Source organism: Mixophyes fleayi, chromosome 6, assembly GCF_038048845.1.
Source record: "Mixophyes fleayi isolate aMixFle1 chromosome 6, aMixFle1.hap1, whole genome shotgun sequence".
Taxonomy (NCBI): Eukaryota; Metazoa; Chordata; class Amphibia; order Anura; family Limnodynastidae; genus Mixophyes; species Mixophyes fleayi.
The window spans coordinates 106,227,994-106,241,689 of record NC_134407.1 but is presented as its reverse complement, the minus strand read 5'-3'; the positions used below and the strand labels follow the sequence as shown (position 1 = coordinate 106,241,689).

The following is a 13,696-nucleotide window of genomic DNA, read 5'->3' as shown; positions in this document are numbered from 1 at the left end:
TAAATGAGGTCCTAAATGTTTACTATGTACATTCTGTTGTGGCTATGTTTTACAATGTACCCATAATGTGTGTACATTTATTCCAAGCATCCCTGATTTCTGCAATTTTACATAAAGCATCATCTTATGTCTTGAATACATTTTTACAAAACACTTATTTGAATCTTTGAAGTACAATCTGAGGTACATTTATTATAGGTTTAGAAAACTTTTATTAAATGACTTTAGAGCCAGGAGAATCAGTTTAATGATGGTGTTTATTTATACTTAAGTACATAAAATGAATGCCATGACTTACCGACTAGGGTAACAAAAAGGGTGACAAAAAGTGTAAGAGGATAGGGTTTCACCTCTGCTATAATTAACTAATGTTATTGGACAAAGATAACAATAAAGGTAATTTATTTTGGATTTTCACGTTAAAAAATTAGAACTGTTGGACAAGGTTCTGGGGTCTCATTTCAGACAGAGAGGGAGTGGGAGAGGGTCATGGCTTTCCTGACAAAGACTGTCGGGAAACAGTTATGGAAGCGGTAGTGGCTAGCTCAATTTCAACCTTGATTAAAGAAAATGACTACAAAGTCTATAATAAGTGATATTGTACACCCAATTAACTTTCAGTCATGTTTCCCTCCACCATCTTGAACTGCTTGAAGGAATGCGGTCAGAGACACACGCAATATTTGTTAGACACACAAGTTTCTGCCTACTGGGAACTTCTAGCCCAGCTGTTACCGTGGCAGATTACTAAAGACCCAATGACCCTTTTGCTTTCACTCCAAGACACAGATAAACACTTTGCCTCCCACATCCTGGCAGCAGCCAAATACCTCATCGCCAAGTCCTGGATACAGTGTGACCTCCCCACAATTTTTCCTTTAAGTTCTACATTTGGTTCATAGCACAAGGGAAAATATCATATACTATTTTCACAACAAAGAAATCTCTTTTACCCAGGTTTTGGCTTTTCTAAGAGCTCAACTCACTTGAGCTCACATGTTAATGTAATCTGGACCCCTACTTCTGGGACCCTCTGTGCTGACCCCTTATAAGCCCTCCTCAACTGAAAAACTTACTAGGTCTTGAACATGAATATACTTCTCTCCCACAATTTACTTAAACATCCTTTCCCGCCTTTCCTTTCCTATCCTCAATCAAAATCTTTTCTTTCTTTTTTTATTCACTGTTAATAATGTAAAATGTATGATCCTTTTTATTGTTTATTTTTACTTTTTTTGTTACTATCGTTTGTATCCAATTGCTAATAAAAAAAAATAGAATTTTAGAAACTTGGAAGTCTGACACTCATAGGTTGAAGGGAAATTGCTGCACAGCCATCTACATGCAATTGGTTTATATCTGTCCAGCTAAGTTAGGAGGTTGATTCAGTGAGTACATTTTCTGATGAGTAGTGTGTTTGTTTTCTGTTTGTTTTTCTGCCATTGCAATACATGTTTTTCTGCACATCTTCGGTCTGTAAAGTCTGCTACTTAGTGAATACTTCAGTGGTTTATTTCAGTTACAGTGCATGTATGACATCAAGGACCTGCTGATGTTTCCCTGTCAGTTCACAAAGGAATTTAGTGTCATCTTGGGGATCTGTAATTGACCTCTGGAGGACCGGCTTCTCACACCTCACCATGTCTCCTACATCCTGTACTGGGAAACTGACCTGCCCTTGACATCGTGTATAGTGACATGTAATAGCAGCAGGAGATAAAGTATTAATTTGTAGGGGTGGCTAGGATGTCACACACGGTTCTAGTCATACATGATTATAGATAAAATGATGATAGAAAATATATATTAACAAGATAAATAAGTAGACTACAAACAAACTTTCTTCACACACATAGGCTTACAGGTTTGCTAGTGTCAAAGTTCACAGATATACAAAATTGACATGATTGTCTGATATAACCCATAGCAGCTAACATTATCCCATGGATAATACTTTACTTCAAAGGTACCTAGCTATATTTTATTTTTTGGTGATCGGGTCCGATTCGAAGCTGTAAATCATCACTGCACTGTACAAAATCAAATTGTATTTACTACTGTAGGAAGAAAGCAAGTGCATGCTTTGTTAAAATATTGATCACATAGACTGCAAATATACAATTTGACCTGAATGATGCACTGATACATTAGCAAAAAGTTTGCAATTATTGTAAAAACAAACATACAATCCTCAAACACGACAGTCCTCAAATCCCAAAAAGATGCAGCATGTTTTGGCCTGCTCAAAAGGCCATCCTCAAATACTAGAGAAGAATCCCGAACACTGCAATTAGGCCAAAGAATACATATAAAAATGGACAATAATGCATTTGCATCAGTTACAATGATCATTACACTCCGCAATAGCACATACTTTCGATCATTCTCTATTTTAGTTTTGTTTACAGTCCCTTAAAATTGTGTCACAGTACGTTAGTAAGTTAAATCAGTCAGACTGCTGAATCATTGACCAGAGTGGACCTTCAGTGGGTTAAATTATTCTACTTTATATGCTCAGATTTCACACCTATGTTGCTTTTCTGTGTATTCTCTGACCAATGAAGCAACATTAACTATACTAATTTTGTTAAATAACAGCTGCATGAGAAGCAAAAAAAAATTGTTCAACAGTTACTATGTATACATTTCAAAGTGATGTCCATGTTTTTCATAACACTTTTGCAACTAGCTATTGAAAATGTTAGAAGCCTATAAATACATTTTGGCTCACTGTTATCAGTAAAATAAATTGTGTTTGCTTTTAATAAATTTGAAACAATCTAAATGTTCTTGATAATAAGCGGCTAATATACATTGACATGCATTATCCTGGTTATGAATAATTAAACAGTAGCATAAATATATATGTACTAATATGCCTCAAACCTGATTTATGCATAAAGAAAAAGAAAATCTCTCCACTTCTGCTGACATGTTCATTGCAACAATGTGACAACAGGGATATGTAGTATAACAGTAAGCAGTGTTGCTTACACAATATAATAAAATATAAATACAATATAATAAAAGGACACAGTTTAGGAATACAATGAAAACAAACAGTCACAGCTTTACTCAGCAGAATTATCACATAGTTTGTATTGGCACATACAGCTTTCTACACAGTAACACAAACTTAAAGGTCAGAAAGATGAGTTCTGGCCATAATATGAAAGAGAAGGCTAACTACAATTTAAGGGAAAAAGACATGAGGGGTATATTTATTCAGCCTCGGTTTCAACACTTTATTAAAACTGCAATTTTATTAAAGACAAAGCCCACTGGGGTTTGCCTTTATTAAAATTTCTGTTTAAAAAAAAATTACAGCAGATCACAGAGAATTGGAACTGCCTCTGAAAATATACCTCTCATGGTGCCTCTTACAACAGCGCCTTTTGTAAATTTTACTGCCTGGAAACAAGGTCAGTTAAGTCTAATGCAATTACGCTACATAAAATCTGCTTATTTCATAAAAAGAGAGTTCAGTTCTAACAGTGAACCTATTATTTATTACTTAACTGACCTCACAAATATTTTATTTTGTTTCCACCTCCAGACCGATCAAATTGCCAGAACATTAATATTGAGAACATTGGATGAATGTAAACACTTCCATTCTGATTCAGTTATCTCACTTTGGACCTCATTTAGAGTCGGACGCAAAGTCTGTTTAAGAAGTGTAGGAGTGGGAGTGTGCCGCAGCTTGGTAAGGTATTACGAGTGGCAAGCAACTCCAGTTGCGAGCAGTTCCTGCAGCTAGCTAACTCTTGTGCCACCTAATTCCTGGTGCACAGCTTTAGCCCTGTTTTGACGCGTGTTGTGTCTGCGCCTCACTGTGACTAGGATCTATTTACATGGTCATTTTACATAAATTTGTAAATGGATATAGCTCTACCATCGTTTATTTTAATTGTAACATTGTTTATTTGCCTTTCACTATTGAAGGATGTAAAATAGACTCCTAGGGGTAAATTTATCCAGCTGCGGGTTTGAAAAAGTGGAGATGTTGCCTATAGCAACCAATCAGATTGTAGTTATTTATTTAGTACATTCTACTACGCAACTTTTCCACTTTTTCAAACCCCCAGCTTGATAAATTTACCTCCATAGACAGAAACACCTAACTTAATCTGCAAGGCACAGAAGATCATGTAGAAGAATATTACCATGGAACCATGTTGCGATCTGTGTGCTATTCTTTTTCATACCAGCACGCTGGGGGATCTGTTCTTCTTTAAACCATCGAATAATGACATCTCTTGATATTGGTCGAGCTGGTCGTGCCCATACTTTTCTAATGAAGGGAGAAAAATCAGTAATAATTCCGCAATAAAAAACACAACAAGAGCATATTTCTCAAAATGAAGGCTTCAATTTCAGCCGTCCCACACAACTGCCCATGCAGGAGAGAATTTCTATTATATTATTACATTATATTAGTTAAAAAAGTGAGTTCCTGTGAAATGACACAGATTGAAGATTATACAGCAAGTATAATCTTCCTTCTTGTGTACGATTGAAAGCAACAAAAAATGAATTCTTAAAAACACCCACAAAATCATATAATATAGGAACAATCAATTAAAAAAGCACTATCAAGGGTTAAATCCTCAATCAGCCCATCTGAAGTGACTAGCTAGTACTGGCAACAGTCATCATTATCATTGTGTATTTACACCAGCCCTGAGGCACCCACTGCTAATACGGCTACTGACAGGTGTATCTGTGTCACCGTGTGTTTCTGCCTCTGCAATTATGCAAACACATCCCTACTGTACGCAGACAGTGTTTGACCATCTCACACTTCCCCGCTGCTACAACTCTACCTGTATCTGTTTCACCTGTTATTAGTCTTTACTTTGTACAAAATTATGAGCTCACCATCTCCCCTGGAGAAATTCTCCTTTGAGGTTAAGTGGGAACAGGAGATGGGGGTCACCCTTATCCATGAGGACTGGTTTACAATAAGCCAAAATCTATCCAAGACTTCAATCTGTGCCATAATGACAGCAGTGTCTCCTTATGTTATTGAATAAGTGACCTGTACTGCAGTTTTATTAAAATTTTAATTCTGTTATTTCTGCTTGCTGTTTTATGTTTTTTAGGCTTACACATACACATATACATGCCCCATCTATCTATCCTCTTACCGCCTCTCATTATTTAATAACTGCTACCAAATCAGTCTATTTCTCTCTATTATTGCTAGAGAAGAGAGTGGGTAGAGACATTAATATCTGCAAGAATCAGAAAGTGAATGTGAATAATGATTAGCCTGTGGCAAGACCATCCAATCAGGTTCTGCATAAAGTACACACTTCCCATCCTAACTGGATTGTCTAACAGTTCTCTGCTCTTCCTAGTGAGAAACAACTTGATCCAGTAAACACAGTGCAAGTGGAGTTGGTGGATGAACTCCCACTGAATTGCTACATAGAAGGGGGAGGCTGGCAGATGCTAAACAGGGTTGTGGTAACATAGAGGACAAGTCCATTAAAACTACAGCCAATCCTCACATGTACAGTATGCAAATTAAATAATTCAAGATTGGTAAGATATTTGTTGAAATTCAACATTGACTTGTTCTATAATAACGTGTCACACTATAGCATTGCAAAATACAATGCATTCATTTATATTTTGTGTTGAAAATTGCTCTATTCTTCAAGTCATATTACAATTTTTTTTTCTTCCTTTTACTACTTTGGTCTCCACCAAGCTGGAAAGTCATAATGGCCATATAGCACTTATAGTATAGTTAGTACATATAGTACTACTTCTGCAGTACTATAAAATATTTGCCAGCTTATGGAGAGTCATCTATATCGTTCATAATAACACACTAAATATAAAAGCACAATGTACAAAATGTTGCATACAGAACTTACTCAACTGGCATTTTAACTTTCAATGGTGATACACTGCTGTTCTCTTGACTAGATTCCAGGCCATTGTTTAGGCTGGTGCTTTGGAATAGGTTGCTTAGCCCAGCTACTTTTCCTTTCTGGATGGCCCGTAGAGACTGACGGTGATATTCAGCCCGTGCTCTGCGAGCTTTGTGTTTGCGCTCTTCATCTGCTGCTTTCGACTTGCACACTATACAAAAATAAAAAAGTAAATATTTAAAACTAAAGTAACATTGTGAAGCAGTGTATAAATAAAACGATTGGATGAAAAGTATATTCCCAATCTAAAACCTGTCTCTTGTCAGCAAACAAGCAGTCACAATAAAGGCCTAAATATGCAGCACCATATCCTGCATGGTCCATGTTTATGTAACCAGGTGCGCTTGTACCGGCCTTGAATGTATTTGAAAACAGTAAAAAAGTGAATTAGGTATAACCATTTATGTGGTCAATAGATATGGAACTTCACTTCATAAACCTTGTTCGTATTAATGTGATACTGTATCATGACTGCTAAATAGCAGACGCCATAAGGCATGTCAAATAAGAGTGGAGTCCAATTAAGACAACTGAGACACATTTATGATATCAAGTTTTATTACTCCAAAAGAGCCTCCCTGTACCATATGTAGTAACTTATATCCTGCTCATTCTACTTAACGAAGAAAATGAAACATATTGAGTGATGAAAACAAGTACTGTCGTACATGGAATAAATATCAGTGTAATTTTCAGCACCCATGTGTTTTCAGGTACAGTTACAGATTTTGGAGATTAATTAGTACCTAGTACTATTATTGGCTGTTGGGTACAACTTTTTTGGCCTGATTCATTAAGAAAAGGAAAACAAAAAAAAATAGTAACTTTGTACCTTGACAAAACCATGTTGCATTGGAGGGGAAGGTAAATTTAAAATGTATGGACATATTTATAGTTGAGATGGGGAATGTCCAAGATCAGCTTTAAATTTCAGTGCAAAAAGAAAGCTATCAAGTATTTGTGTGCTACATATTAAAAACAGCTGTTATGTGCATATTGTCGCTAACCAATAACGATTGTCGAACCTCGAGTTGTGTTTCCAATGCACAAAGATTTATTCGCAAATAGTAGAATAATATGCTCAAGCGAAGTAATAATAAATACAGCCGTTACTTATCGCAGGCGCTCTGGATCCAGTGCAGTCATTCAATCCTGAAGTCTGGGGACAAGATGTCTGAACACTGGATGTGAAGCTGCTGCTTATATACACAATGAAATACAGTAATACAATGAAGATGGTATAGCTTGCATCTATTGGTCCAGGTCTCAGGAAGGTCCAAGAGGTTGTCAATCTTTGGCTAGTTCATCCTAAGGAATCCAAAGGAGGGGGTCACCTCTCCAGGGGGTATGCTCGGTTCTTCACGCCAAGATTCCTTAGTCTTAAGTAGTTCATAATTCCCTATCATTCATAACTTGCGTATGCTCTCTGCAATTCCTTCGCAGAGAGAACCAACCAGTAGGATATGTAAAGAGGTTTATTATGATACCACTCATGATATGATTCCTTCAACCTGTTCCGTGTATTTCACTAATATGCATGTAACTCTAATATAACATATAAATACTACTATATTTCGACATAACTGACTATGTGTTGCAACTACCATTAATGTGTACTATTTTATAAGTATGCGTGTTTGTGCGAATGTATGGTAAAAGACCAGTTACTGTTGCTGCCACGTGTAGTGGATGCGTACGCCCTTTCACGCCGTAGCGTGCCCTTGTACGCCGTAGCGTACCGTATGCATCTTTTCAGACAAAGACAACCAAGTTTGCTCTACTTTAATTGAAATGACTTTATCCAATTTGCTGACTTTGACATAGCCAATATTTAACTTATGTGCAAAATAATAAACTAACTTGCACCCCTTGCATTGTAACATGGTTTATCCCGGAGAACATTTACTCCTTTTTTTGCCCTACATTCCTTAATGACTCAGGCTCTTTATCTGTATATTAGTATTTTATATATTATTAAAGTTAATTTTCAGTTGAAAAGTTGAATATTTAAAATACAATGTAATTTTTCTAATCATATTAAGGGGTTATGTTAAGTAGGAATTGTAGTCATATGTCTGTATAGAGTGTAATTATGATCATTTGCAGTGTTCATGTCATGTTGTTTAGGTTTAGTATCCTATGCCCCTATAATTTATATTGTTGTACTATAAATATGCCCAGTGGACATGACATGCTGGGTAGGTGTAGTGTCAAATAAATGTTAGCAAATATTGCCCACAGCATTAAGAGAGCAATGACCTAAAAATGTGTCACTTTTTTCATGTGTTATTTTTTAACAACTGTTTGCTATAACTGTTACTTGCTTAGGTGTTTCTATCATTGAAGACTGACCAAATAACATTTTGAACACCATTAGCAAATGACTTCTCCAGAGATTGGTAATTTACTGTTTAATTTCATTGTCTGTGCAGGGTCTGGTTTCCATGCTCAAGGCTACGATAATGCTAAGAGAGACAACTGCACACCTGGCATGGTGCTAATTAGAGGGTATTTTGAAGGGAAAAAAACACAAAGTATAAGTTTTGTCTACAAGTAGCCATGAAGTAAAATACTTTATTTACAAGACTAATTTGCTATAGCAAATTAGTCAAAAATAATTTGCTATATTTTAAGCAAATAAGAAAACAAATATATTAAGAAATCACAAATGTTAAAAAAAATGTATACTGCACACAAGAGCTAATTTAAGGAAAACTAGTAGTCCATGCTTTAACAGAAACTTTTGTTGGGTTATTAAGTATATGCTATTTTGTCTGGAATAGCTTTGATATTTAGCATTTCATATTGTAACAATATTGCATTGGAGAATTAAATAAGAAAAAGTGAAATAAAACAAACAAAAGTAGAAACAACACATGAGGTTTTAAAACAAAGCACAACGTCATTTTGTCCCCTTGCCAAAATGTATACACAAAGGGGCATATTCTATTGTTGGTGGTTTCCGCCGTGGAAAAACTATTACCGTTATTACGGTAATACTAGATGGATTTCAGCTCGCAACTCCCTGAGCCGTGAGCTGAAATCCAGCGTGAAAAGTACCGTAATAACAGTATTTACATGCACTATTACCGTAATGACGGTTATAGTGCGCAGGGCGCGTTACTTTTGGCTGTAAAGCCAACAATTGAATATGCCCCAAAATGTCTATAGTAACATTTTGTTGACTGCAACAAATTGTTAATATATTTACTTTAACATACAACAGATCATTTTTGCAAGACTGGTACATGTCTATTGCCAGTGATGTTACAATACTGGTAGCAACCTTACCAGGGCTCAGGTTTTTGATATATAGGGCAGCACAGTGGCCTAGTGGTTAGCACTTATGCCTCACAGCACTGGTGTCATGAGTTTGATTCCCAACCATGGCCTTATCTGTGAGGAGTTTATATGTTCTCCTCGTGTTTGTGTGGGTTTCCTCCGGGTGCCTCGGTTTCCTCCCACACTCCAAAAAATCATACTGATTGGTAAATTGGCTGCTAACAAAATTGACCCTAGTCTGTGTGTTTGTCTTGTCTGTCTCTGTCTGTCTGTGTGTGTTAGGGAATTTAGAATGTAAGCCCCAATGGGACAGGGACTTATGTGAGTGAGTTCTCTGTACAGCGCTGTGAAATTAGTGGCGCTATATAAATAAATTAATGATGAAATGATGATATGAGAACTTAGTCTGTGTACACACTGGAGCATTTTTGTCCAATAATCGGGCAAATCAGCTGACATACGACCGACCGTTTGGTCGAAAGTCGGGTTAGTGTGTATAGTGACACAATGGTAGAAAGTCATTCCAAAGTGTTGAGTGTCAGCTCATTTGGTTGGTCGTACTGTTTAATATTTTCCGACCAATTACCGACCGATCATGTAGTGTGTATGCATTTCAGCTGATGATAGCAATGAATGTCCCTGTAAATAAATGTAGAGAGTGCTGTAGAAGGAATAATTAATTAGCTCGTTCTGAGACAAAATGTTTTGTTTCAGAGTCATAGAAGGTAACGATATTCATTAGGACATGTGGATAACTATAAAAAGACGGTTTTAATCAGTGTGAAAATGTGACAAGAATGAATGAATGAATATTGCGTTGTCATTCTCCAAGGACTAGAGGACCAGATAAAGGACCAGATGAAGAGCACAGATCTGAAGGTAAATCGTGTCAGTGTGTATGGATCAATCACCAGACTGATCAGACCTTAAATCGTAGGTACAATTGTTTGAGATAACATGTCGGTCGGAAAGTTCTTCAGTGTGTACCTGGCCTCAGAGATGCTTGGTTCTTTCCCACTTTTTGCAACTGCTGAAGCACCAACACAGCCTCTTCAGCAGCTATAAGCTGCCAAAATTATTGCCCCCACTTAGATTCTGTAGGGGCTTTTAGCTATGTCAGGGACTGTTGGTTTATTTTGCAACAGTGAAAATGTGTTGACAATGGGTACATCTTTGTCTGGTTGCACATCAACCATTGATTTTAATTAGCTGTTTTCTATTTCTTTTAGTACAAGTGAAGTAGTCCATGAATTATTTATGAGGAATAAGTGAATGATTTGTAACTTAATAAGTGTTTCCATAATAGATTTTAATTAGCTTAGTAATATATTCCTTCACTGATTATACACAATACAAATGCATACCTCTTATGAATATTATTTTTTATGTATTTGACTATATGTTTTATATATGACTTCCATGTGAAAAGCCCTGCATATTCTCTAAAAGTAAGAAGTTCTAATTATCAGGTAAAAAGATGTACAATATGGAAGCATATACCCTTTTTCATTTCTACTTACACTGCTTTTGCCACTCCTCCTCCTCATTTTCACTGCGTTGACTTTGCTGCTGCGCTCTCTTTAGACTCAAGTACAACTCCTTCGCACGTAACTCTTCCCGCTGGCGAATTTGTTCCTCGCCTTTTCTTCTCTCTTCATCTTCCCTTTTCTATGATTAAAAAAATATTGGATGAAAACTGCACATGAAATGAACATTGCATTATTAATGTAAAAGATTATATATAACCAATCACTTTCCATGCAAAGCTTTAGCCATCATCAAAAATAAACTGTTTTCCATAGACAATCCCCTCTTCTACTTTATATGGCAGGTAGCGTTTCTCTAAAGAGAGCTGTGAGGCAAAACACATTTACATTTGAATGAACCTGACTTCCAATGATGTACCTCAACTTCTCCCAAAAGTTTCTAATTAGCTTTTCTTAAGACAAAGGCCTTTTTGGGAAAAGACTGCTCACAGAGACAGACACAGATTTTTCCACTCTCAAGACACAGGAACAGAGAAGTATAGCATAGGCCCTTTGAGGTTCTGGTAATACTTTGAACATTAGGGAATAGACTTAAATATGAGTAATATTTTCAGTGTTTATAGTGAGTGTTTTAATGGTAATACTATAAACAATAGGAGCTACATTGGGACAACATGGAGAGTTGGAATCTTGGAAAGATCACATAATTTGGTCAGTAGTGATGTGGTGTTTACATTGAATTGATTTTGGCTTGTAGAAATGTATGTGGCTGTGATATTGTAACATTGTAAATACATTGTAGTAAATTTTAACGTGCACCGATTCTTAGCTGTTAATTACATTGTGTGAAAAGATTTGAAATAGATGCCTTCACATTGTTTGTAATTTAGTGAAGATTGTTAAGTGATATAGGATGGAAGTTAGCAAAAAGGTTGTTGTGGGAGAGAATAGCTGTGTTGTAGGAAGACATTGTATGTAGACATTTCCATTCCCAATGTGTGAGATATCTGTTTTGTAACAAGATTACAAAAAGGTTTATTTCTTAAAAATGGCTGACCGAGCCATAGGTCACCTTGGTCTAGCTTTTAAGAAGTGCTTGTTTGTAAGTGATTGAAAAGTAAGAGATATTTTTAGATATTGTTTTTTAGGAAGATGTAAGTTAAATAAGATAAATTAAATAAGTTTGTTTGAAAAGTCTTACTTGGGAATGGTAGTTACATTGTATTTGACTGTGCCTATGATATAGACATCACCTCCCTTCCGGTGAGACCAAAGGGAGATTGCTAGACAATGTGTAAGATTAGTGGACAATGTGTAATGGTTGATAGATAAAGATACAGACTGTATTATGACATGGTTTTAAAGTTAATAAGAAGTACAATGTACTTTTATAATAGCCACATATCTTGAGTTATATAAAACAGAGAATTAGAAAAATAGCCACCAGAGAGTCACATGCTCTGATAGCAAATGCTCTCAACAAAGCATGATATGAGGTTAGCTAATTTTAAGTAGTGACTTTGCACAGAGAAGTCTTTTTGAACAGCGATGATTTACTGGAAACTGCCTATTGTAGGCACATCGACAATCATTTTATTGTAAGTTGAGTAATTGTTCTAAAAATTAAAAAACAAACTGAAAAGCACTGAGGCGTGACTGAAAGAGATAGTCTCTCCGAAAATACTATGGGTATTGGCAATTAAAAGAATAAAAATCACAAGCTATCGCTACCATCATACTGACCAATATAATAAACAAATCTGATAATTCAGTGTGACTTCTAGGTGAACAGATTTTCTACCAGGTTTTAAAAATTAGGCTCAACCTTTATTCTACAGAGTAGTTTCTATCCATCAACCTGTTGCACTTGTTGTTTTAGAAGGGCCCCATGGCAGTAAATGTTTGTTCACGCAGGTAATTGAAACCAAAAATAGACTTTGAAGCACACTGATTACTAATAAAGCTTACCTAAACATTCCTAATCTTGTTTTAATGAAGTAAGCAGGAATCACAATTACGTTATTATTCTCATATTTACGATCTGTCGAGATTCACCCTATACCTTAGCTTTTATTAAATAAGAGTTGGGACCAAGAGTTAAGACCATGAAGTGTAAAGCAGAGAATAAGATATGAGGCTGATAGGGCATAAAGCAAAAAAAATAACAACAGGGCATAAAGCTAGAAGGATCTGGGGTAGCTGGTGAAAGGTCAGTGGACCTCCTGCAGTCCTACAACCATATGATACTGCTTTAAAATGTATTATCTATTACTTAAAAAAATCATTAAATGAGCACCTAAAGATTCATAGAAATGCTATCCACTTGGGATTTTGAAAATAAACAATTGTGTTTGGAGGAGCTCTATTTGCCAACGCTTATTTGTTATGGGTTGTGTTTTGAAGCCTTAAAAAAAATGCTTGGATCACGTATGTCTTCTGTACTAAAAATCTGGATTTAGTCAAATGTACATTTTGCCAAAATGTACATTATAATGTGAAAAATTAAAGGTATGTGATTTATTATATGGAAACCAAACATTTACAATGGAATGAAAAGTACCAGAAATAAAAAAAAGAAATATTTTCCTGTGATAATTTCATGCACAGAGACACGATTGCTAAATTTCTCAATCTAATCACTGTGAGGAGTATTGCTAAACATCTTAATGGGCCAGGGAATATAAATGGCAGTGTGGGAAAGACAGATTATTTTAAATGTAATTTATATTTTCTTTATTAGGCATGGTGCTACAAATTATAGGGAAAACCTTAACCTCATCTGGTAAACACTACGTTTTAAGCATTCCAGATAATATATCTCATTTATACAGTTTTAAAATGCTTAATTAGCACTCTTACCCTCTTAACATTTACCTTAGAATAATTGACACCAGACATAATTGTGGCAAGATAAAGGAATTTTAGTAATAAAAACTGTATGGTGGCTGATAAAACAGCAGGCAGTACAGCAAGGCCCAAATA

General features: G+C 35.8%; 1 protein-coding gene across 1 annotated transcript in view; it reads right to left on the bottom strand.

Moving 5' to 3' along the window:
• Positions 1-3,917: 3,917 nt before the first annotated feature.
• SH2D4B (SH2 domain containing 4B) overlaps positions 3,918-13,696 on the bottom strand; it is a 124,749-nt gene continuing 114,970 nt past the window's right edge. The window contains exons 4-6 of the mRNA XM_075217159.1: positions 10,748-10,895; positions 5,889-6,096; positions 3,918-4,294 (exon numbers count right to left, since the gene is read on the bottom strand). Of these exons, the coding sequence (XP_075073260.1) occupies positions 4,126-4,294; positions 5,889-6,096; positions 10,748-10,895 (525 nt within the window). The 3' untranslated portion in view covers positions 3,918-4,125. The remainder of the gene's footprint in view (positions 4,295-5,888; positions 6,097-10,747; positions 10,896-13,696) is intronic.